At 44.8% G+C, this 26,698-nt stretch overlaps 1 protein-coding gene across 1 annotated transcript; it reads left to right on the forward strand.

The window, feature by feature from the left end:
• Nucleotides 1-7,847: 7,847 nt before the first annotated feature.
• On the forward strand, nt 7,848-26,454 carry LOC131264768 (uncharacterized). Its single transcript, XM_058267036.1, has 8 exons — nt 7,848-9,199; nt 10,244-10,350; nt 19,084-19,332; nt 21,303-21,414; nt 24,536-24,804; nt 25,531-25,669; nt 26,097-26,251; nt 26,345-26,454. Exons 1-8 carry the CDS (start codon nt 7,848-7,850, stop codon nt 26,452-26,454), a joined length of 2,493 nt encoding a protein of 830 aa, XP_058123019.1.
• Nucleotides 26,455-26,698: the final 244 nt, after the last annotated feature.

The following is a 26,698-nucleotide window of genomic DNA, read 5'->3' on the forward strand; positions in this document are numbered from 1 at the left end:
TTCGTGCACGTAGTGGTGGTGGTGGTGGGCACCCCAACGGCAACACGGTGGCAACGGTTTTACCGCGGATTACCTGCGTTTGTTTTATGGTTTATCGTTCAGTTTACGTCGAGTGGCCCGTCAGTGATGTACTAGCGGTTCGAAGACCCGGTGCGGTGTCGTGTATCCTTTGCTGCCTCGGACCCACAGTGTGTGTACACACCGCAGTGTGCAGTGTGTTGAGTTTTCACGGACAATTTCCGCTGCATCCCGGTTCGAAGTATGTAAGCGGGCGCCATTCGTTTGATCGAACTTGTGTATTATAATTCGGGTTCCTCGCCTGTACGGCTGTTGAAGTCTTTTGAATCAAAACCGTGCTAGAAGCTGAATTTTAGATGTGATTAATTATTCTAGTGGACAATTAGTGTTTGGAATGCGTTCTTAAGAGTTTCAAGTGGATTCTGACAGTTTTGTTTTTCTGTGGAAAACTTGAAAAGAAAATTGTATGGTGCAGTGCTCGAATGGATTATAAGCGACGCTTAAAGAAGACGAGTGACATGTGCTGTTTATGATACTCTATGTTAAATGATAAAACAACGCCTGTGATCGTGATCAACAACAATTTCAATAAACGATGACTTAGTGGTTGAGGGTTCTGAAATAATGGTGCAATATATAAGTGATTCATCCTAGCATTTTCGCACATGAATGAAAGTTTTTGGATATTAGCTGAAGAAAATGTTATTCGTGTAAGCTGTGAAACTTGACACTCCAGTTGAATGATCAAGAGAAAATATTTGAAAACGGTTATGAATTTCTGAATTGACGTTTTCAGTTTTTCTAAGTTATTTTTAAGTTCAACTTTTATAGCAATGAGAACATTTCAATATTTTATAAAACCAACGCTGTTAGATGAGCGTTGTTAAACATCGCACCAACATGGTAAAGGGTAACTGTAAACTATGACCACCCTTGTTTTTATGAGTCAAAACTTTTGGAGCTTTCCTCTTTCGTAAAGCAATACCTCTGCTATTTGTTTTGCCTTACATTACTTTCCTTTAACAGTACGCCATAAATCGGCATCCGCTAGAAAAGGCTCACTTCAATCAAGCAAAAGGCTCCATAAAACTACAAAAGATCAATCAGTGGATTTATCTACCGCCCTCCCTCCCCTCCCCTGGCATCCTCCCACGTTCCCTCCCGAGCAAAAGTCCCGTCGCGTGGATAAGGTTGAACCTTGGGCGACAGTTCACTACCATCGCGCGCGCGCGCGCACCGAGATCCAGAGCACTTCGGTGCCGGAATGGAGCGTGCGGAATGTGGCGGATAAAGAGCAGCCCCGAACGCCCCATTGTTGTTTGGCCCGTGCTCCGGTGAACGCTGAAAAGCGCGCTCGTTACATTTCACTAGTTTCACTTTTTCCAATGGCGTGGAAAGTTCGCCATGGTTGGGTTGTGCATTAGTACACTCTTGGCTTTGTTTTTCTTCCCCGTTTTCCTTTCACGCTACCCTTCTCCGACCACACTAGACAACTTCGTGCAAAATTCCCTACGGCCGAGGCGTTGAGGCGTTGGACCCTTTGGGACCGTTTTGGGGGCAACAAATCGAAACCACAGATTTATCCACCGCAAACACTGGGAAAACATTTGCGGTGGCTGCGGTCGTAATCGTTGCAAACACGGTCAACCTTCTCGATCGTGATCCTGTTTCACATTCGCAGATGGCACGATCGATTTGCGGTGGGTTTGTTGCTTCATCTGGGTAAACAATTGGAATGCTTTTCGCCCTCGTCTCTGTGCCCAACAGCCTTCGAAAACATTTGTCAGCAGATGCGATGAACCAAAACACAAAGTGTAACTGCCTGCCACTCCCAAAAACTCCCGAGACCTTACAGCGTCGCAATGATTTTTCACTGTCAAATCGTGATCGTGACATTGTTTCTTGGATAGCCATCAAACCGCTGAGGTGCAGTATGGTAATCGAGAGGGTGCGTGCGTGAGAATGGGAGTAGCTTTGGCAGGTTGATCCTCAAACAGCGCGATCCAAGTTGATTATGGCTATCGTTTCATCGTTTCGCAGCGCCATAAGACAATAAGAAAAAAGTGGCAATAAGAAGAGAAAAAAGCGTTACCACAACCTCTAAAACAAGCGGCCCCAACATGTTTTCCACGCAGGCATCATCTGGCGCGAGGTCAGCCTGCCCGACGACAATTAAGACCATTAGCCGACACATTGTGTGAGGCGCGCGCGCCCTCGTCTTGGTAAACGACCCTCGGTCAAAAGGTGGTGAAAAGAAGCGTTTGTGCCGAAGTCTGAAGCCTCCGAAAACGCCCCAAGTCCGGTGCGGCTCCCGGTGCGCTGGCCATGGGCCTTGGCTGGGGATCATTTTCACGTTGCGTTGCAAACTGGTGCGTGAGAAAAACCCAAGCCAACCGACGGCAAGTACCCTTTTTTCCAGCGAAACCACAAACCTTCGGAAAAGGGGCACTAAATGGCTTTTCCGAAGGCAGATTAAGTTTGGGCCGGCCAACAACAACTGGGCTGGTTGGGCAACGGTTAAATATCACTCGGCGGCATAATTGGCCGCACCGTTTTGCCTTTCAGCTCGTCTGCCTCCCCCCGGGAACGCTGGAATGCATTCGCTTTGACAAGTTGAACGGTGCAGCAACGTTGACGCCGTCAACGGGTCGCTTTGAGTTCGTCCGCCGGCCAGGATTGTCGTGCTGCATCTATACGGCCGGGAGCCTTGAACGCAACAGTGTGTATGCTTATTTTCCTACAAAAAAAAAAAACAAACTCGAGCCCTTTCTCTCCAGCGTTTTGGACAAATGGAAAGAAGCACAAAAAGGTAAACGCGATCTCGCACCGAAACCGAGCCAAACGAGCCAAACTTAAACGGATGTTGGCAAACAAAGTGGGCAAAGGCTTCGTGTACGGAGAAAACCGTACCACCCTTCCCTCCCTTCCTCCCTCGACCAGACGTGGGAGTAGCGCGAAGTGAAATGAGCCTTCGCAATCAACGTGTTTAAAGGTAAAAAAAAAAGATACTTCATACACACACTCAACAAGACTCGGTCTTTCACTTTGCTAAATTGCGTACAGCTCGAGTGTCGACCGGAACCGGAAACTGGGCGACATGCGTGTGCGCACACACACTCGTAGGTGGCGTAGGGATCGAAACCGGTATCGGAATCGATTGCCATTTTTCGGTACGACAATATAAATGTGTGTGTGTGTGTATGTACCGTGGAAAGCATTTCACGCTTGTGGCACGTGCGGAGACGTGGAGGATACCGACGCCCCGGAACGGGTCAGTTGGTAATTAATTATCCGCTACCGCCCTCCCTTGAACACACGGGGCGTGGAGTTGGTTAACGAGCGTCACGAAATATTTCTTCGCGACAAACGCGGCCCCAAGACACCACTTCATTCGTTCGATACACGTTCAATCGGTGGACGGAAAGGCAAGAGAAAAGCTGGAGATTATAATAATAAAAAGCAAAGACTCCGCCATCGGCCAAGAAGGCCAGACTCCTTCGCAAGTGAAACAACCGAACGGAGCGTTGGGTAAAGTGGTTGGCCACTGTTTGCTCATTTGGGTAAATCAACACCGGAAGCGTGCCTGATGAGGCGTACTGTTTTGCTTCGCTTTCCGTTGCAGACACCGTGTCATCCGAGTCAGCATACGCGAGGGTGCAAACTCGGTAGGGTGAAGGTTGTTGTCATTTGACGGTGAACGAACCAGGAATTCAGCGGCCCTGGGCTTCAACATTGTCCAAACATTGGCTTCCGATCGTCAACCGGTGACGGTTCATGCTGGACGACAGTAATTAGGGATGCAACAATATTCGAACCATCGTGGGTGGGTTCGAAATGGTTGATTGCGTCAGTTTATGGCACGGAGAGTAATGATATGTTTGGTGACAACCTTGGCGCACAGCAATTTCCCTTGGTTATGCAATTTTCTTTTAAAATTGTCAAACATGATTTTGAGGTTGTTAAATGTGACATTTTTCTTGTGATTATGAAAATATTAATTACTTTTTACTGAACAGTTTCGACTAAACTGGCATTAGTTACAAAATAAAACCATGTCTCATGTCGATCACCAAATATGACACTAGAATTACAGGCACTTGACGCGCGCTCAACTTTACCGCCACCAGCAAAAATTACTAGTGTATAATTTCGAAGAGCTGATTTTTGTTTGAGTGTGTTTTTTTTTGGAGATCCGCTCTAGATGGATTTTCATAATTCAATCATCTATAAATCAATAAACGTACATATTGTTACATTTTTATTATATTTTTATTTTAAAACCCGAACCAGAGAGTTTATTTTTTATTATATTCATTACTTAAAACAACAATTTTTGAAAGTTAAAAATTAAACACTTAAGAGTTTTCTCCCAAACTGACGTGAAATTTGTAATTAACCTCAGCTTCTTCGTCAGCACCGTGAAATAAAGGCCCTTGGTTGGAAATCCGTTCAGGCAATTCAGGATTTTGGGTCACCATTAATAACACCCCGAGTGAACCGTATAGACGCGCGCGTTAACAGGAGCATGACGGTATGTGAACTAAATTCTGCTTGCTTCAAGCAAATGAAAAATGCAGAACGAAATCCCGTACCGCAACAGTTGCACACTTCGAGCCGGCCGAAAGGTTAAGGAAAATTGAATCAACACAATTTTTCCTCTACTCACCACGAAAAGTTGGGACCGTGGATCGCTCGGCTGCATTTTCTCTTTCGTTGGTTATAAAATGTGTGTGGAATTATTTTGTGCCGTCTTTCTTTGGCTCCGAAAATGCCGTCCGTTTCGTTCTGTCGGTGAAGAAAACCTCCGTTAAAGCCATCACCAAGCCACGACCGCCGGGAAAAGGTTGGGTAGGATGTGTTTCGTAACCCGCCAGACGATGCGCAAACCACCGGTGCGCATCATCCCCGGGCTCGGTGTTATGTGATACGCGAGGTCCACAACACGACGCTCACGATCACGGACGATCTTGCGATTGATGATTTTATGATGCTGCGCTTCGCTTCGTCCGCTAGGAAGCGGGGGAAAACACACACAACCACACATATGAAAACAATGCCATATGGACACGACGTTGTGGGGTTTTTAACCGGCAAACGTACGCATTGCGCTTAATCCTCCCGGTGAAATGAATGGTACGAAAATGAAAAGTGAAATTAATTTCCATTTCTTTCTGGCGTTGGAATGGAGGGTTTTTCTTTCCTCTTTCATTTCTTCTTCCTCCTGCGCTTCTTATCAGCTGCAGCGATCGAGGTGTAGGAGTTGAATAAGCACGAGCAGGGTGAAGTATAAATGATGATGGTAATCCGCGCGGTGTGAAAGCGCTCGTGAAAATAATTCACGCCTAAAGAGATCATTTGTAGCGGGAGTTATTCATATTTTGGGAAAAGAAAAACGATCCTGATTTGCATCGAAAAAGCTATGCTAATCTGGGGTAGCATAAGTACGGACGTATATTGTGACTTGAAGCGGAAATAGTAAACAAATCTATCCAACACTGAACAAATGCATTTGCAAAACGCGTAGAAAGGAGGAAGCTAAATAGTGTACCTTTCGAATGATTGAAGGATAAAAGGTGCAATATAAATCAACAAGACACTGTTGCATCCTGCGCCAGGAGACTCCTCCAGGATCTACAACGTTCCCCGAGTGCGAAAGTAAGTGTGTCTCCCGGTGCGAGAACGTGAACATTCCGGTGTCAACGGGAAAGGACCCCTCCCCCTCTCCCCGTACTCGAATAGTGCAAAGACCTCCTCCTCCCACCGGGCGTTGCAGGCAGCTCAGCTGCAGTTAGCTGGTGGTTGCATAAACCGAAACGAAAAATAAAAACACAGCAAAGCACGACGGAACGAAACGAAAAAACAACCAACCAAACACAAGACACACATTTCAGACGAAATCGATCGAAAACAGGGCGCGCTGCGGGAAAAAGGCGGGCGGGAAATCAAACCGCCGTGAAAAAGAAAGTGGATTGAATTTAAGCGCAGGTGTGTATATATGAACGGTGTGTTACCCTCCGGTACGTTGCTAATGCACGTTAGTGAGTGAGAAAGTGAGGTAACATGTGTGTGTGTGTGTGAATGGTGCGAGTGGACGGTTTTAGCGCACGGCGCGTATCAGCAGTTTGGGTTTCCGAAAGTGCACCCGGGGTAGTGTGGGAGGGCCCTGTTTTCCGGGCGCAGGACATCGACCAAGGGATTGCGAGCAAGTGCAACGTACCGCTCGGTACGGGAAAGGAACGCAAACTAACGCCAAACGGGTGCTTTGTGACGATCGTTGGTGTGCGTTGGGTGCTGTTTGGTGCGCGAATGGAAAACGAAAGTGAATGCGGGCGAACACGGAAAAACTGCTAGCGTCGGGGGGGAGTGGATTAACGATCGTTGAACGGGCGGAGCGTTGGAAAGCCGAGAACCTCAAACAACGAGGATGTGATGGACAAGATTTATCGGACTAAATTTTTAAAAATTAAGAAAATAAGCGACGAACCTTTTTAACACTAGAATACATTGCGTTGGAATCTTGGCCGCTAATGCTATTTTTAAAACACTATAGCTTCACTATTTTTGACGATTTTGCAAATACGTTACCTATTACTTTTTAGTATATATGTTGACTATCTGCGACTATGGCGTTTTTAATTTTTTGATGAACCACTTCAACATTTCGGTGCAAAAAGTTCGAAGTGATTCAAAATGTAATCTTTTTCATCGTTTTATTCTTTCAAAATGTATCTCGTAATTCCGGAAAAAAGTGCACTACAATGCTTATATATTAGACCAGCTTGAAAAACTAATTGCATATTTCTAAGGTAATAAATTATGCCACAAATTAACCTTGAAGGTGTGGATTTTAAAATTTTCCGCAGGTTGTTTCCGTTCTGTGCTTTATTTATTTCGTACGATTTTAGTTTTTAAATATTCCCAATCATTTTGATTTTCTGGCGCACTCGTTTTTTCTGGATTTACATTATAGATTTTGAATAAATAAATAGAAGCGGAAAAAACTTAATTACTAACATTTTTGCTTTACACTGAGCTAGCGGAATGATGAAGAAATTCATCGAAAACCCAAAACCATCAAAACATAGTCATCAAATCTACTACATATTTTAGCTTTTTTTTATGTATGGAGTTCTGTGTACACTATAAACTCGACCAATACTGAACCGTCGCTTCTGAAACTTTTCACACATTAAGTTTAAGTACTGCAGATGTTGTTGAAGGTTTGTTTGATCACTAGTAAACAATAAAGTAACAGTTTACGGATTTGAAAAATCTTCAAAAATAGCGAAGTTCTAGCGTGTTAAAAATAGAGGTCAAAATTACACCTAAAAAGCATTCTAGAGATAGTCAAGTTGGTTCTCGGTACTGGTCAAACGAAAAAATATTTTAGATGTAGCTTTGGGTTTAAAGAAAAGCCTTATTTTTTAATAAGAATATTCAACCGTTTTCGAAGTATTAAAATCGAAAATTGCGTTGGGGTCAAATTTGGATTCTAGTGCTTACTCTACTACCTATTTGGAGTCTAGTGTCAAATATGTTACCTGGGAAAAATGCATTTCCTACCTAGATATACGATCCTGGTTTGCTTAGATTTAACTGCTTGCTTTTCTCTTTCAAGTCCTGAGTCAATGGAGATCACTGTTTAGTGCCGTACAATCTGTCCGGAAGCACCAGTTTTTTCCCAGCACGGAAGTCAAGCAGGCAACCCGACACCCGAACAGTGCTAAGGGAAAAAAAGGCTACACGGTTCTCCCAAAGATTCACCACCGCACCCCGCCCCCCAGCTCACCAACCCACCCCCTGCGTGGCCCATTTACGGATGAGGTAAAATGTTAGGTCCGACCAAATGGAGACTGCTGACGATTGTGGCCGGCATACTGCTGGCGCACGCGATCGAGTCGCCGAACAGTAAGAGCCAGCACAAGCTGAACGCGCCGGTGCGCTCGTTCACCAACGCCGAGCTGGGGCTGCGGATCGAGCAGATCAGCCCGTGGAGCACGGGCCGGAGCGTGCCGGCGCGCAACCTGCTCGTGCCGCACCAGCTGTTCTCGCGGGCGGACGACATCCGCTACATCGACGCCCGCTCGCCCAACAGCCGCCACCTGCCGGGCACGTTCGGGGCGTTCCGGTTCGTGGCCCCGGCACCCGAGTCGCCCGCCACCCTCGCCGGCGTCCAGCGGCGTCGCTCGAAGGCCTTCCAGATGCGCCGCTCGGACGAAACGGACCCGGAAGCGGCGGTGACCGCCGTGTCGGTGCTTCCCTCGCCCGAGCAGGACCAGCAGGACGCGTGGGGTGGCCAGCAGAACGTGAGCCGCGTGCAACGGCAGCATCGCTACAAGATCATCCCGATCAGCTACTTCTACCGGGAGGAGCCCCAGCCGGAATTGAAACCGATCGCACCGAGCCTTCCGCCGAAGGACACCGAGAACGACGAACCTGCCCGGGACGCCCGCTTGCCACCGGTGACGGATGAAATCGGAACCACCGAGGAGTCGGCCGCCGAAGGAAGCTACTCCCGGGCGGACACTCCCGTCATCGGAGCGCGCCGATCTGGCATTCGCTTCCCCGACACGCTGAAGGCGGTCAAGAGCTTCACGCCCCAAGGCTACAGCGAGGAAAGCCTCACGCTCGGCGACAACCTGGGCATCTTCCAGCAGCCCGTCAACACGGCCGACGACTTTCCGGCCGACTTCGACGAGGGCCGGCAGCGCACCGCCGACGCCGACGCCTCCGAGTACTCGCGCAATCTGTACGCGAACCGGTTCTTCCGGGACTTCGGGCGGCCACCGGTCATCTCGCCCGTCGATCTCCGACCCGCCGAGTCGTTGCCCCGCCCGAGCCGGCTGATCGAGTTCCCGGGGGCGGTGGGGGGCGTGAAGCAACCGTTCCGGGACGACCAGGTGACTAAGTTCGGGGACGTCGGGGGCCCCGTCACGGCCATCCAGCGACCGTACGTGGACTTTGGCGACGGCAAGCATTTCCGCACGGCCGACCCGAACTACTACACGGACAGCCCGTACCAGCCGGTCGGCCGACCGCCTTACTTCCCGGCCAAGCTGTACACCGAGCCGAACCAGAAGATCTACCAGCCGCTGTGGAAGACCCGGTCACCGCGCGTCGTCTTCCCGCAGGGCGATCTCTCCAGCCCGTCCGGTTTCGGGGTAGACAATGTTGTTTTCAGGTGAGTTTACAAGCAATCAGTTTTAAAGTGTTGAATTTCTTTAAATCTTTTTATAACAATCTTTTTTGTGATCAAATAATTTCACATTTATCATTAAAATAATTTTCTTCTTGAATTTCTAACTAAATGTAATCAAAACGACCGATTCCTATCGTTTTTTTTATTTTTTCGATCGTTGTACATGTTTACACTAGATTTTACCAGTTTGTTTTTAACTCTACTGTTTACACTTTTCTGCTTTGATTATTTTTCATACTCCACTTTCTAACAGTTTATTGTTTAAATAACATCAAAATAATAAAGTAGAAATGGAAGCTACATATTACATATACAACTATTAAATTTCACTCGTTAAACCCTGATATATGGCACAAAGCTCGAAGAATTGGTTTGTTTCGTTGATTTGATTTGGTTCGAATATTGTTCCTAATATAGATTGAAAGGAACAGAAATTCGATTTCTTTTTTCCTTTAATGTTTACCGTTGATGCTCTAAAGCAAAGGTCGGCATATAATTCCTCAAAAAGGCCAGATGATTAAAAGGAAACCGAAAGCGCGGGCTGGATACCAAAAACGATGATTTAATGGGTGCAAAATAGTACCCTTTTGAATGGACTATCAATTTTCTCTAAGTAAAGTTACATGAAAAGTGGTAAAAGTAAAAACACGATTATTTTATCGTTAAACTTTTTAAAACGTTCTCATTCTTATTTTCAATTAATCTTTTTGATTTGATGATGATGATGATGGAAAATGATTTTTAACATTTAACAGTTGAACAATTTTAGAGAGAAAATCAATAACCCATCGTGAATAAATCCGATATAAATTGAGATGGGTTTGTTGTAAGAAGCATGAAAATTTCTTACGAGTTGGTCCGCGGGCCGTACTTTGCCGATCCCTGCTCTAAACAATCCCTCTCTAAAACATTCAAAGTTATATCTTGCAATTTTTCTGTAAATCTTAGCTTTTTTATTTCAATGAGAATACGGAAAATTTATTCACCATGCGTGAGCCTAACCTTTCACTCCGCTCCATGTTGCAGGGATCAAAACTTTGGCCTCAACGAGCTGGCCGCCATCCAGGACGTGCGGAACGAGTTCAACCAGGATGACATCAACGATGAGCCGGCGACGACCAGCAAAGATCGTGGTAAGTGGCCGCCCGCTTTGCGTTTCTCTCTCGACTTTCATTTTGCGTGTGCTCTTTTCCAGTCCTGTTGGGGGTTTGTTGTTGTTAATGATGTTTTTTTTTTTTTGGTTTACTCTACCTTCCCTTCTCACGTTGTTCGGGGGTGTCTAGGGGCTTTAAACGTTCATGGGTGGTAACACATGACTTCTCACATTCGACTCAAGGCGAGCGAAAGCGAAAACACTTTTCAAAATTTGTGTAAAATGTGTCTCCCTTCCTCAATTTTCACCATCTCTCTCATCGAGTTCTGCTTCTTGGTTTCTTCTGACTCATTCAGCATTCATTCAAACATTCAAACGATGGGCGAGGCTCGGCTCAAGGTTGATTAAAAGTATCGAGTTCTGCTCTCGTCAGCTCGATACAGTCACCTTGACACGAGCGAATGGTTAAGGGTTCTTATTTCGGAGTCTACCTTCGAAATTGTGCTATTTTGTAAATTTATCCTTCCTCGCGGTTGATCAAAACCGGTTCGTCAATTAAACAATTAGATATTAAGTGATGGAAATCACATCATCCTCACAATGCTGCTCACTTCATCACTACATCAATCATTAAGTAAATAATTTCACCTCTCATCGGCTCATTTGTATTTCTATCTCATCCCAAAACGGCCTCCATTTTCCTTCCATCGCTTCTGTTGACCCATTTCCTTGCAGCACAAACGAAATTACTCTCCCAAAAATGCTTACGCATTCGGTGCCTAAATGAAAACCGCTCAAAACCAAGTGTGGAAAACAAAACGATCCTTTCATCGAGTTACAGATCGAAGGTGCGCTCGTAACTCCATGCGAGTGCCCAAAATGCCAGACCAGAACTAGAGCGAAACATCGGAGGGAAACTCTGCCGAACCGAATCGAAAATAAAACAGGGCACCCCAGGGCGTGTTTTGTAAATATACAGTGGTGTTTTAGGTGTGCAAACTATTTCACCTGACGACACTGCGCCACTAAATCGGCAGGAAAAATTCACCCACTTTCGTTGGAAAATTGCTTTGCCCCCCGCCGCATTGCCTGCATCGCCCGAGGGGGAGAAATTAATCTTTGTAGCTTAATCTTTCCACCTCGTAAAAGGTGGATTACCGAGAGAGGTTGCCCGGCGTGAAACGTGCAACTTTTGGAACCTTTCCAGCATGCAGTGAACTCGGGTCAGGTGGGGCCGCCTGGGACGCCTTTGATTCGGCACGCCGGCAATGCGCTTTTCCAAACGGCTTACACAACGACCGGTCGTCGGGCGCTCGAAGCAACTCACTTCGGCCTGCATCGAACTGCTTTAAGACACCGCGAAAGGTGTTATATTGCTACACTTAAAATACTTTCTCCACGATCTCAGGCGCGCGCTAGATGAAGTAAAAAAGAAAAACACATTTCGATCGGGATTTAGTGGATTACTCCATTTTAGCTGGCGCCAAATATCGAGCAACACCGACTCTATTCGACTACAAAGCGCTCTCCGGAAACAAAGAAATCTGTTGTACACAACCTGCCTTCCATTGTTTCCTTACGCATTATTTATAAACGGACCAGATAGGTCGGTTTCACGATCGAGTCTTTTAGTTTTATCAAACCATAGCTTTTCTTTCCACTATGGTTGGATGCATACTTTAAATATGACATGTATTATATTGTACATAAATGGTGCTATCATTTGAGAAAATAGTTTTTCTTTTATTGTTTTGTATTAATTACTGCATTACTGTCTAAACATATCTTTTCGAGTGGTTTCCCTAATTCTTTGTTTCAAACACAGGAATCGTAAAGCTAAATAATTGTTACAAACAACTTCTCGCATTGATTTTAGAAAAATAACAACTAAAAGCTATTAAAGTTGTGTTATGCATAGACGATATTATGGACTAGAAAACATGGAAATTCCTATTTGAGTTTTCGTATTTTAATAGTCCAAACATATAATGAGCCGTAAGCCATTTTGTTAAATACAATCCTTTTAGCATGTTAAAATTTCTTTCTATTGAATTGAGAAGTTGAGAGATATTTTTTTGATAAACAATACTGTGTTGTTTTTTACATAGAGTTGGCAATCTTCAACAGATGGTTTTTTACTTGTTTTACATTCTATACTTTCTTATTACTGTCTTGTGTAAACTGAAATTATGTCCAAACTTTTTTCAAAATAAGGCATAACTTTAAGTTTGTAAACCATGCTCGCCCTTGATAATTTATTAGGGTCTGCATTTTATGTTGATATAAATTTATATAAGTTTGAGGCTCAAAAATATGTCTAAAATAAATTTCAAAGTGGGTGTTCAAAGAAAAAATAGCGATTTTTCTTGAAGATTGTTAGTTGTCGCCGTTAGCGGCCTACGAGGGCCCGAAGAAAGGCGACGGTGACTTTTACTCGTTGAACACCAAACATTCAAAGGAGCAGTTATTTAAATCGCGCTGCATGGAAATTACCACTCCTTACCCTCTCCCCACCGCGTGCCGTTTAACTCTCGTGACATTCGGGGCTGGATCGGACTAAACTGCACCCAGCGTCGCATCGCGTAACGCTGTGGCACCGGTGGCCGTCCCCATCGATGCACTCGAAACCGGCAACGCGGGCCGCGCTCGTTTCGGCAGATAAAATATGGAGTGAAAGTTGCTATTTTGTCGTCGATGACGCGACCGTTCCGCTCGGTGGGGATGGCGACTTCCTTGCTTCGCGTGGCCCGACCCGGTGGGACCGGTTTTCGCGGTCCAGCTGCTCCGAACCAGCACCCAAACAGGTTCGTGATGCACCAATCACCCCCTGGAGGGTGAGGAGACTGGGGGACTGGGGGATGGATTGTTTTTCCAAACCCCAAATCGTGACTGATTATGTCATCGACGGGCTTATCATCTCGCGGAAAGTGGCGTCGATGTGAAAACGAATGGTAAGCGGCGAGGGGAACGCGGCGGAGAAAGCGAGGGCCCCCAGCGGGAAGGCAACGGGTGGTTTCGTGTCCGAACACGTTTGGCGATGTATTATCGCACCATCGATGGCCATCATCATCATCAGCATCGTCGTCGTCGTCGTCGTCGTTGTGGTCGATTCCTTTTCGTCCGTAAATTGGACGCTTCCGATGGAGCCGGTTTACCGGTTCGATCTGTTTCTGGCCCAACTCGTTTCCGTTTTCGCCGCTCCGGCTACTGTGTGCGCTCGTGTCCCAGGCCTTATGGTGCGATCAATGATTTTTCCGGTGAAATTTTTCTCTCCCCAAGCGATCCGATCCGTCCGGAGCCTTTCCGTTAGCGACGGAGTTCCGGGGCGCCTTTCCGATTGACCGATAGGAGCACCACGGGGTTGCAGCAGCAAATTGAAACGAGTCGGTTATTAAATTACCGAAATATACTCCACGGACAGAAACAATGTTCGCACCGAAGCGCGACGCAGACGACGGACATGGCGCCCGACCGAGGCTAACTGGAACAAAGTGCTACATAAAAACATAATGAACGGCGCGCAACAATAAATCGTAAAGCTTTTATCTTTGCCCCGGTGTTGCGTAATGCTTCTGTTTTTTGGCCTCTGGACTGGTTGATTGTAGTTTTTTTCTGCCTCCTCCTCTCCGTCCGGTAGTATCATTTTTTTTTCATCTCTTTCGAGCGCAGCATCGTCCGCTTCCTTTTCCGTCACACCGTTCCGCCATCGGCATCGCCGCGATTAAACTTATTCTGACGTGCGAAGCTTTTGTTTTTCTCGCTTTCCTTCGCGCAGTCTGGTGCCCATTGGGAAATAGAAAACCCGCGGCGGCGACTGGTCCCCGCTGGGTTGGTGGGAGGAAAAGCATCGAAACAGAAACGAGCCGAAATGGAGGAATAAAGAGATCGATAAATTACGCTTTTCGTAAGGGCTGCCCGCAAGGTGCCGTGGAAAATGAGCTAACTTAATTTTACAGACACCTCGCCCCAGGGGAGCGTTGGCCGCTTTCGTCTTACGGAACACGAGAGTAGAAATGAAAAGGAAAAGCGAGCATATAAAAATTCAATAACTTTTCTGCTGCAACGAGAACGAACTTTTGCAACGAATCGATTGGGTTCCGAGGCAGCGCCGTGAATTGTGCAGCCAATTGCAGATTAATTCTCTTCGCGCAACTTCACTCCAGTCGTAGTTCGGAAAAAGATAGCTCTTTTTCAACTGCCACAATGTTTCTTTTAACGTTTCGGGAAAAAATACATTTTTATTAAATATTTGAGGCGGTATTTGTAAATATGTAAAATATAACATAATTTCTACCTTGAGCTTACCGTTTATTTTGTAGAAATTTTGAGATTTGTTTCATACACTGTAGTTGTTTAAAATCTTCTTCATAGAGTGTGAACCTTAACCTGTTCGTGAAATAAGTTCCAATTTTAAATAACAATCTGATGTATTAATTAATAGCTCCAATTATTGCAATCATGTCCATGATATAGTTCCAATTTTAAGTATTCATTTAATGTATTAATTATTAGCTTCAATCATTGCTAATAATTGCTGACTCAATTCAATTGAAATTCATTGTTCTTGGTTGTGTACAAGCAAATACTTATAATTATTATACTTTCTGGAACAGAAAACCCAGATCTTGACACATTTCATCACAAAAATCTGATGGATTTTTTTTCCGTTCAAATATGAAAGCTGGCAAATATATTATTAATTTAAATACAACCTCAAACAAATGCCATCTCTAATTTTGTAAGGCTCTTTTATTCTCTGGATTTGAGTTTTGATTTTTCCAGTATTATCAACAAGATTGAAAAGATTATGTACAGTTCCAAGTTCCAATGTAGTATGTTTTGTGTATATCAATTTTCCAATGAACAATCACATGTAACATTTGTCATTACTAAATTTAAACAAACCCAAAACCAACACTGCTTCTATTTTGGACGACAACAAAAAATTATCCGTTAAAAAGGCAAAGCTTGCACATGCGAGGAACGGAAAAAGTTTCCTGCCTTATTACGAAACGCAAAAGATGCTTTTGAACAAGATAAACAAAACCTGCTCACCAAAAATCCGCTCCTTTTTCATGCTGGGAGAGGCTGTATGCAAAGCAATAACCGAACCTTTAAAAAAACGGAACCAACTCGCGGAACACGAGTTTGTTTGCCCAAAGAGAAAACCATTTGCCACCTTCACCGGAATTGGATGTTTGCTTTGGCGATTGAGCGTCGAGCACAACAAATAAGCAACAACAACAAATGGGCCCTATACAGCGATCGAAGGCTGGCCGTTTCATCATCGCCCGAGGAGGGACGGGTTTCCACACTCCGGAACGAGGAAATTTGCTCAACCCCACACACACACACACACAACACGAGACGTCCAAAGCATCTCCTCGGACAGTGGGTCTTTGTGAATGTCTGCGCGTGATACAAATAAGCGATTAGCGAAGGTACCGGAACTCTCCGGCGGCGCCATCCACGGGCCGAGGGCACGAAAGGGGATGGTTTGCGAACGTCACCGATTCGTCACCGACACACGCACGGCCGTCGGTGGCGTAACGCACGTTGACGCAGCGACATGGTTGTTCCATTGCGTAACACAGCGTCCTCCGTGCGAGATTCCCGGGTTTATTTTTTTCCGTCGTCACGAACCAGTCTCATCGGTTTTGTGTGCGTTTTTCTTTCGCGGAAGAAATAAATAAACCTAGCCATCGTAAATAAGTAAACGTAGCGTCTTGCTACCAGCGCCAACCGTGGGCGCCTTCTCTTTACGACCGATCTATGCGACGCTTGGACCCAAAGTATGCTCCAACCTATACCGCCTCCGGGACTTCGGTCAGTCTCGTCCGAGGAAATGGGTCGTTATCGGCGACAAAGTGACGGAGTGCATCGTTTCCCCCGGAGCTTGGTTTTTTAAAACAGCTTTTCTTCAACTATATCCTTCCCTGCCAGGATTGAGGAAGCGAAGTGATGCATTTCTTTCACCGTTGCAAGATTCCCTTCCCCTAGCTGGGGCCCTCGAGACCAAATCTTCTTGCTCCAATCACGGCGAAACTTAATTAAACTTTCGCTCTTTAAGCCTGCCGAGGCTACCGGGTACATTGCGAGCGGTGCAGAAGCGATAAAACCTATACTTTGCTAAATTATACCCACGTAATTGTACGTATTTGCTAGCGCTGGACCCGCTTTATCGCAAGGTCGAGCAGAAGATGATTGTTTTAGTTGATTATGCTTGTGCAAACCGACGCCATTGCGAGCGCACCGTAAGAAATGGAGGCAGCAAAGTGCAATTTCATCGTTTCAGGAAACCTTTCTTCTCTAATCAATCACAAATTGAACAGGAGCTTTTAATAAGAGCCGTTGTGAGAAAGGATGTTCAAATCGTAGTGATGGAACATTTAGTGGAAATGAAAAACAAATAACTTTTCCCATTGATAGCCATTTCCTCTATTTCAGTTCATTTTCAATTTGATCCCAGACACTGTTTTTTTTCTGGAGAAACAAAGAAAAGGTAAAAATAAAAAGAAATTTAATCAGGATTCTAAAACAATTGTTCGGAAATGCAACAAAAGAAAGGAGATCAGGAGATAAAACAAAAGAACGGTAGTCCAACCAAATTCCAGTTATGCATCGTTCTTTTCTCAACATACCAAATAATATTACGTCATTTTTGACACTGTAACATTTCCGTTCAGTGTTAATACAACCTCTGGATAGTTGTGGTGCAATTATTTATGTATGAACTGCAGATGGATTTTTATTTATTTTTATTTAAAAAAAAATTAAGGTAATTATTACACGGATGTGAAGATTTGATTTATTACAATCAACTTTTATGATTTTATTTTTAAGTTCAATACACACTGCACTTTGCACGCTAATTTAAACCGCTTAGATGGTCGTAACAAATCAAAATATCTTGGTTATAATACTGTCAAACAAAAAATGAACTCCTATCCTTAGTATCGGGGAAAGCAAACTGTCCTGATTGCCTTCTTGTTGTAGAAAAACAAAACAAGTTAACATAAATTGCCCCACGGCTCGAGCCTTTCGATCTGATTCCGCTGTACTGTGATTACTGTTTCCCGATTGCACGTGCGAAACCTGTTCCGTTGTGTTTTGCGGCCGGAAAAGCGCGTACCTCCGCTCGGGTAGCCTTTCCGATGCGGTGCCCATACTGGCCGGGGGAAGGTAAAACGGCGCAAAGAAAGAAGAAAGGGGTGCTGCCGTGGGCTTCGCGGAAGGAAGGGTTGGTCAAGCAACGGGCGAGGGGAAAGTGGCGTGGAAACGATGGAAAAAGAGTAACAACTGCAAATGAAAGTGAGAGTGAACCGTGAACGGACAAACAACAACACGACGTCGCAAAAAAAAAAACAAAAACGCAAGGTAAACCGAGGGACGCGGTAAAGGATGGTGCGACGACGCCGAGTGCGGGAGATGATGAGGCTTGATGTTGCTGGCGATGCGGGGGATGCGATTGCCAGGGATGCCGGATTGTCGGACCGGAGCGGTTTATGTAATCGGAAACGGCGTACCGTACGGCATGCCGCGCACGGATGTGTTCGATGTTCCGGATAATCGAAACGCTGACCGTCAGCTGGTCTGCGGGCGATGGCAAAGGGCAGAGATCGCACCGTGGATGCGTTGTCCTCCGAAAGGGAAACATTGCCTAACCAGCATCTGCAAGAAGCGATGGGTTTAATTCGTTTTCGGTGAAATAACGGCTGGTCGGCGCGTTTCGTCGTTGCCAATCGCTCCCTGCGCATCGTTATGGCCATCAAATCCCATCTGATGTGAAACAATCCAACGTCTTCACACTACAACAAACCATCGATCATCCGATCGGAGAGAAGTTCATCGAACAGGCAACAGAGAAGGTGTGCAGTACTGAGCAAGTAAAATAAAAGTGTCCTATGTTGAACCTTTGGCTTCTATCATTTAAAATCTGTTATTAAAACAGAATGTAGAATTTCTGTAACAACATTGTTTATATTGAGAAAACGAAAATGTTTTCCAGTTTGCTGCCAACTATTTTTGCCTCTAACCCACGCATGATTTAAATAGCGCATTAAATTCTGTCTCTAATGCAAATGAGTTTGTCTTATGTTCATCTGGTTTTGTCTCTTCATTTCAATTTTGTCCCTATCTAAAATTTGATGATTTAGAATGAATGAAAATATGAAGATTATTGTTTGAACTAAAACTATTTTGATAAAACTGCATACAAAAAAGAAAATTAAGTAAAATTATGAACAAATTAAAAGTTTAGTACTGATCAACATTTGACAAGTATACGGCAAAGATCGTAAATAAATAGTACAAACAAGTGACGTTTAGCAGCTGTAAAAATAAATTTAGTTCCACGAATTCATTAAAAGACATGATAATAGGCACAAGTTAGTTTCAAAAGATAAATTAATTAATTATAGACCGATTAATTTTCATGTTTTCGGCAAAAGACAAAAGCTAAGGAGTTAGAGATGCCCAACTCAGATGCCGTAGAGACAGAAGACAATGAGCCATTTCATATGACTTTTTGTAAAAGAAAACTCTTCAAAACTGTGCTCTACTCATGTTCCGAATCTCGTTAATAAAAAAATGATAGAAGCAACACTTTTTCAAACTAACTTGCTCGGTGCTGCAGCATCTTACCATCACATCAACAAATCGACACAAAATGAAATGAAAACGAAACAAACTACAAAAGTCACAGACATCTTCACACAATGCAGACCCTATATGACATCGCATCGACAATACTAACTCCCGCTCCAAAATCTAGTCGGTGGTGACGGTGGTAATAATCGTGGTGTCAGGTCCGAACTGCAGTGCCAGCACGAGGGCGGAACGTGCGAGTTTTTCCTGCTCTGCTGGATGTCGGGCGGGCTGCTGCAGGGCACGTGCGGCGGAATGCTGAAAGGATGCTGCCACCGGACGGCCAAGTCGGCCAACATCGGCATCGACGCGAGCACGGCCGTCGACCTCACGAACGTCCCGGCGCTCGAGTACGGCCCGGTTCAGAACGACCCCAGTGAGTGTGCCAATGCGTGTGTTTGTGTGTGTGTGTGTGTGTGCGAGTATGAGGAAAATTCTAAACAAAATGAATGAATTAGACGTTCGAGAGAATTTGTGTGTGCACGTGGCGCGGTAATCCGGATGGGGACGGTGTGCTTGATGGTTGAGTTTTCCCGGTTTTCCCTCCCCAGACATGGCGTAGCCCTAGACAAGTAGTTCCTTCGGTTCCGGAGTTGGTGTAGCACGTTTCCTTGCACGTCCCACGGTTTATGTTTGCCTGCAATGGAATAGTTTTAACTAATTATAGCCAGGAAGGGGTTTTGTTTTTACAATAAACAATGGAGAAATATTTGGGAGTTTTGTTTTTGGGAAATGCATGAGCGGTTCAGACAAAGTAACATTACCAGGACATGTATTACATGACGTTCAACAATGAGATTTAAATAAGCTCCAAATAATAAAACAAACTGACCAATCAAATTGCCATTAAACATGCCGCAGGTTAAATCTTATTTAGGAGATTTTCCTTAATCACTCCGAGTGTCCATTTTTAGTGTCTGTCAAAACTGCCGATCGGCCGAATGGTGCCAGGAGTTACGTGAACGATATACACGGATCCTATTTAATTTTCACGAGCTAATGAAGGACCATAAATGCCGCCCCATTAAGCAAAACATTTACACACGTTTTCCGGCTTTAACCTACCAATCAGCCAGCTCAATTTCTGGTCGATCAATTATCTAACTGGAAAGTTTGGACACAATTTGGAACATTGCTTTACTCGAAGCTAAGCGCGTTCGACTATTGTAGTTATAAGTACACCGAAATTGCGCTTTGTCATCAACAGTGCGCGAAGAACGTCGCGTAATGATCGCGTAATCGAATGTGTTTGAAAATGGTTTGCTCGTGCCCGCGTGTGCCTGAAAGTGAATCGTAAATGGGTCGGTCGAATGATAGTTTAACTACTTTACACAACGTAAAAACTTATAGAAGGTTTTAAGATGCAGTAAATTGCAAATCCCGTTACTTTTGTTTAATACTACTGTTTTTTCATATTTGTGGTGATTTACTGGATCGAAATGATGAACCTTTCCCAAATTAATGGAAAAAATGGGACATCCTAATCGGTTTTAACCATATTGCCTAGTTCTGTACTCTTAGATCTACATGCTATAACATGTTCAGATATTCTTTCTTTTCTACGTCATGAATATGCTTTTTCAGATCTTTATTATCAAATGTTAAAAACATAAAGAAATATTTAAAAAAAACAAAATTATCAACAATCGAACTCGCTCGAGTTGGGATTTCTCTAACAAATACAAATAATTACAATGAAATGGTTTTGTTCTTTAAGGTCATTCAATATGACTTTCCATTATTTTTTTTGCCTGCATGAAAGGCGAAACAAAATAATAAATGACTGTAGAAAGATAACAACAAATATTCCAACAAAAGAATGTACAATTTGTTCTCTTTTGAATACAAGAAATAACAATAATATAAAATCAAAATACTTTTTGAAGCTTTCCAAGTTTGGCTGGGTACATATTAATAAAAAAATGCTTCATAAAAGACGTCAATCATTACATTCTATCACCCAATGCACACCTTCTAACATGTTTAACTTCAGCAACCTAACGCAACATAACCACTTACACGTACGACTCACCATTTACTTTCTCAACCATCTCACTCACCTCACTGACACACTACTGACTCCTTACTTGTTTTTCTGTGTTCTACTGTGTTCTTAAACTCCTCTTAGCACAAGACACCCCTATCAACACCCCCTCCGGACAAGATTCTTCGTTCGTAAAAGCACACTTTGTCTACTCCGCAATGTACTAAATGTTTCTCGCATTAATACCCCAAAGCTCGTCCCGAAGTTTTTCCCGCCAATCCTCATCCATGTCTCTTTCTCTCTCTCTCTCTTTTTTGGCTCGGTTCCCACCCCGATCGGTTTGGTTCCATTCCGACCCGCAGGTTGCGGAATATCGTTAGCGAAGCAGACGGCCCAGCGGCGGATCGTCGGTGGAGATGACGCAGGATTCGGCTCCTTCCCCTGGCAGGCGTACATCCGGATAGGTTCCTCGAGGTAACGTGTTCGCCGATCGTGCCATTTCACCCCGTTCACGGGTTCGTGGTTGAATCGTACCCTGTATTTTTTTGTTTTATTTTGCCTCCACTTTACGTGTCTGCATGTGTCACCGTGGGCTTGCGGTTTTCTCCACTCCGTTTTTTTTTCCAGAGTGCGGTTGAAGTGAGATGAGAGCTTTCGTAGCGTAAGATTTATGGTAATGCGCCTCGGTGGGCGCCACGAACCAGGTTTATTTTTTGTGCGCCGTCGCCAGGTTACGTTCCATGGTGGAAGGGTTGTAAAAGGAAAAAAATAGAACACCAAAACATGTAATGATTCTAGGGAAAGTCAGTCAAGTTAACCATGGTTGGGTTGGAGCTTTCGTTTGCCCTCCGTTGCGGTTTATTCGGGACGGTCAGGATACTGAATCCAAACCGTCGGAGTACAAGGACAGGAGTGTAGGGACGCCTTGGGTTGCATTCCTTTCGCACACGGAAAAACCGTCCATCCTGTCTGCACTTTTACCTGACCTACTTTTTTGGGGGACACATCGCTAACATCCCGATTTGAATTGGGTTCCTTTTCGCTCTCTCATCCGTGCGAGTTTGAGTGAAATCTCGCGGATGCTGTGCGTCGGTGTGGGAAGAAAGTGAAAATGTGCGACACGGTGGGGAGCGCGCGGAAATCGAAAGTTTGAGTGCGTTTACTTTCAACCCACATCGGTACGTGTATCCGCAAATACGACAGTCAAATAAATTCCGCAAAGTTAAACAACCGACGGCAGCAGAAACAACCAAATTACTGCGCACATACACACGCACGCGACAAGCAGCTCCCGGCCGGTGTGGGTGGAACTGGGTAGTTAATCTTGTCTTCCAGAAGAGAGCAGCCCCGTGGTCTCTGGTACGACACGGCCAGAGGTTTTGGGCCAACACGGAACCGCTGGAAATGGAGCTCATTTGCATTTCGGATACTGTGCGCAAGCCGCTTTGTTTGGCGTTTCGGCTGGCGTCTGGCGGCTTGAGAAAGTGGTGAAAATGCGTGTGTTTGACGAGCCGGGAGACCCAAGCCGTCGCGGATTAGCAGTAGAAAATTACTTCAATTAAGTAAACAGCTGTGATTGAATCGATCGTACAAACAACTAAACCGCGGTTCGCTCGTTCGACGTATGCTACATGGCACGACTGACTTGGTGTACTTTCCCCTGTTGAGAAGCGGTTTGTGCAAACATAGTTTTTGGGGTCTCAGCAGCCGAAACCTAGTGTTCCAACAACCCTCTCCAGGTCGTGGTGCGCTAATCATGTTGGTATTGGAGAAATTGGCAACAACATAAAAAACAAACCTATACATTTTATTACCGTTTCAAATTAATAAGATAATCTTCGACACCAATTTGTTTTGTTTTTCAATACGTTCAAAATGCTTGGTCTATTTATGTAACCAAGAATTTCGTTTACATGACTTTTTATTTGTATTGATTGTAGTTATTAGAGTCTAAACTTTCAAAGACTTAAGTTAAGAGTAGTTTTCTCCCTTTTCAAATGTCGAAGGACAGTTATTTCTTATTTACCCTTCAGTAGCTGGCAATGTTTCGATACATTTTATCAATTAAGAAAACAATTAAAAAATAATGCTATAACTGTCTAAGGTCACTCAAGGCTTCATAATGAACCAAAAGCAACAGGCAAAATTATTTTCCATTGTTTTTCGTTGCGAATGTTCTGTCATAGTAGATTGCGTTTTTTATGTTACCGAATGTTTCGATTTTTTTAAAACGATTTCGATATATTCGTGAATGAGATATATGGAGAAGTTAATCAAAAAAAAGTCATAAGTGTTATTCAAAATACTTTTATAACAAATAGGATCAAATTTTCGTGACAATGATCTGAAACCCTTTTTTTTGTTTTGTTTACCTTTAAAATACCAGTTTCTACAATGTTCTCTTAAGAACAGCATGTTGTTTGCAATGACCTCAGAAGCACTCTACCCAATTTTTGGTTGATCATTCTTTGCTACTTACTTTCAAAAGATCTCTCAAAGCCCCAATACAACAATGTATCCGTGTCCTGTGATCTAACAACATTAGTTGGTTTATTGTTATCCCAACGAACGTAGAAAAGATCCATGCAACCTTTTTTTCAAACTTATCGGATGAATGAGACGAAACCAATTTCAAATCCCAATCATCGATGAAAATTTTTGCACACTTGAGCCATATAGAACCGCGCAAATTGATGCACGAAGGTGCGACGCCGGTCGAGATAATGCCCATAACATACTTTCCCAGCGTTCGCCACGTTTCGCCTTCCCCAATTATAGCGCGATGATGTGCAACAATGATTCGAATTACGCTCCATTCAAGCGCACCCCGTCGTCGTCCATCGTAACGTGTGCCGATTCGGGGAGGAAAATTTCATTAACATAACTACTAATTAACTCTCACCGTCTTCGTCGTCAATGTTGCTGCCATCGTCGTCGGCGTCATCGACGTTGTTGTTGTTGTTGTTGTGTCCCTTCAAGGAAGCAGCACCGAGTGAAGCCTTCCAGCGAGGAGATTGCCGTGCATGTTTCATGTTTCAGATATCGCTGATAATCAGTACGTTGTTGTTACTAATCATGGACTAATCCTCTAACATGTTTTGTCCCCATTTTTTCTCTCCCCCCACCTTTCTCATTTCACCCGATCATTTTTTCTCTCTGCGATTTTCCCCAAACCATCTCTACGGTTACATTTTCGATATCGTTTCCTTTTTGATTACTATATCTTTCTTCTGTTGTCCCGGCTTGTTGACGATATTGAATACCACAATTACCATTGCCCTTCCTTTGTGTACCATTTGATTGATTTTCCTTTACGATTTCTACGCCGTACTTGACTTTTTCAATCCTCGTTGTGTTTCCGCGTTTTTTTTTAATGATCCTTTCGATCCTTTCGCTCGATTCCTTGTTTTTCCTGCTCCGGACGTCAACTCGTGCGTGACCGATCGTGATCCCATTACTCGATCTCGTTCCACTTCCTCATCCTCTCTCTCTCTCTCTCCTCACGATGCCCTTTTACCCCCTTCTGCACCCCGTGGCTGCCGGGTCTATGCCTTTTCCACCTCTTTCTCTCTCTCGACACACTATAAAAACACAGGTCTATGCTTTCCAGATGCGGGGGTTCGCTGATTTCGCGGCGCCACGTGGTGACCGCTGGCCATTGCGTCGCCCGGGCGACCCCACGGCAGGTGCACGTAACGCTCGGCGACTACGTGATCAACTCCGCGGTCGAGCCGCTGCCGGCCTACACCTTCGGCGTGCGGACGATCAACGTGCATCCGTACTTCAAGTTCACGCCGCAGGCGGACCGCTTCGACGTGGCCGTGCTGACGCTCGAGCGGACGGTGCACTTTATGCCCCACATCGGTAAGACCTCCCGGGGGGTGGGTCCGGTTTCACTTTCGAGGCGGCAACATCTGACCGCGCTTTTCCAGCTCCACTGGCGGCGTTCTCCATTTATCCTTTGATAAGCTTTTACGTACCGAAACAGATTTTAAACGAACGAATTCACGATAGTGTTATTGAATCAAAAACAAATAACATGAATAGCATTCACTGAAAATTGAAGCTACTTAAGAGCCGACGAAGTGGAACCGACCCACCAAAGGATCTTTTTCCTCTATTTTAACTGGCATCTAATACATTTTCCACACTAACCAAAGAAAACCAAAATGTATTTAGACGAATGTATCATCTTCACAAAAACTCTTAACGCATTTACAAAAATCCTTTCCCGCATCGGGAAGGGTTCATTCACTCACAACAGTAACAACCTTCTATATTTTCCAAGCCAACGTTTTCATCGTTCCTTGTTATTTCTCTTCCAAATGCGTATGTTTTCCTACTCCTCGGACGGATCTGATTGCGTGTGGTGTCTATCTACCAACGTTCTGCGAAACCGAAACCAAACAAAAACAACACCAAAACTCGCCCAACTTCCTCCACAAAAACACAAACGAAAAATACACCCACCACTCAACGCATCCCTCATTTTCCCAACCGCAAAAACAAACCAAAAATCTCCATTCACACCCGTAACCGACACCGATACCAACGCGCCCGTGCCTTACCCTTCCGGGTTACCCCCCGTAGCTCCCATCTGTCTGCCGGAGAAGAACGAAGATTTCCTCGGAAAGTTCGGCTGGGCGGCCGGCTGGGGCGCGCTCAATCCGGGCTCGCGGCTAAGACCCAAGACGCTGCAGGCGGTCGACGTCCCGGTGCTAGATAATCGGTAAGTGTGATGTGCTAGAATAATATTTTTGCAGCACTCGGAGCGGGCGTTTAAGGCGTATGCTGTTTCTGGCTGCTTGATAATCTTAGATTGAACCATCCTTCCCTAAAGGATTATTTGCGAGATTTTGTGTTTTCTTTTTCGCAAAGCAACGCAAACAACACGGGTATTGAAAAGGGTATCATAGACAAACGCAGGAAAAACAGGAGAAAAGTATCGTGTGTAACCGTTTCTTAAATTTTCATACATAACGCCTGCAGGTATGCAAAAGGCAAAGCACAGAAAGGAGATATTCGAAATAAAGCTTTAATTTCGTCCCTTGCGCAATGCATCCCGGGAAAACTCAATTTTCTTCCAAACCCGACACCACTATGCACGGCTAAATGAAACTAATTGGCTTGTCTAAAATTCCACTCACGCTCCACAGGGTTTGCGAGCGGTGGCATCGCTCCAATGGCATCAACGTGGTCATCTACCCAGAGATGCTGTGCGCCGGCTATCGAGGCGGTGGCAAGGACTCCTGCCAGGGAGACTCCGGCGGGCCGCTGATGCACGAGAAAACTGGCCGATGGTATCTGATCGGTGAGTGCACCAAAAGCACCTGCCAAAAAAGGCACAACTCCCTCAACTCTATCGCTACCTTTTCGCTTTCCCTCCCTCTTTCTCTCGCGATAGGCATCGTGTCCGCGGGCTACTCCTGTGCCACCAGAGGGCAACCGGGCATCTACCATCGGGTCGCCAATACGGTCGATTGGATATCGCACATAACACAAATTTCCACGTAAACCCCCGCCAACCCAAGCACCGGAAAGGTCTGCTGGAAGGACTGGACACATCGTGCGCCACCCAGCGAAGTGCACCTAAGTCACGCAATTCCACACCGAATGGAGGATTTTTGGAATCGCACACAAATTGGATTGACTTCGTTCAGTTCTGGCTTAACAGTGTCTCGTCAGAGCTGGACGCTCATACCTATTCCAGTCCCTTCCTCTCTTTCGAACCAAGTGGTTGCGTGACGTTAGTGCTTCT

Source organism: Anopheles coustani, chromosome 2 (assembly GCF_943734705.1).
Source record: "Anopheles coustani chromosome 2, idAnoCousDA_361_x.2, whole genome shotgun sequence".
Classification (NCBI taxonomy): Eukaryota; Metazoa; Arthropoda; class Insecta; order Diptera; family Culicidae; genus Anopheles; species Anopheles coustani.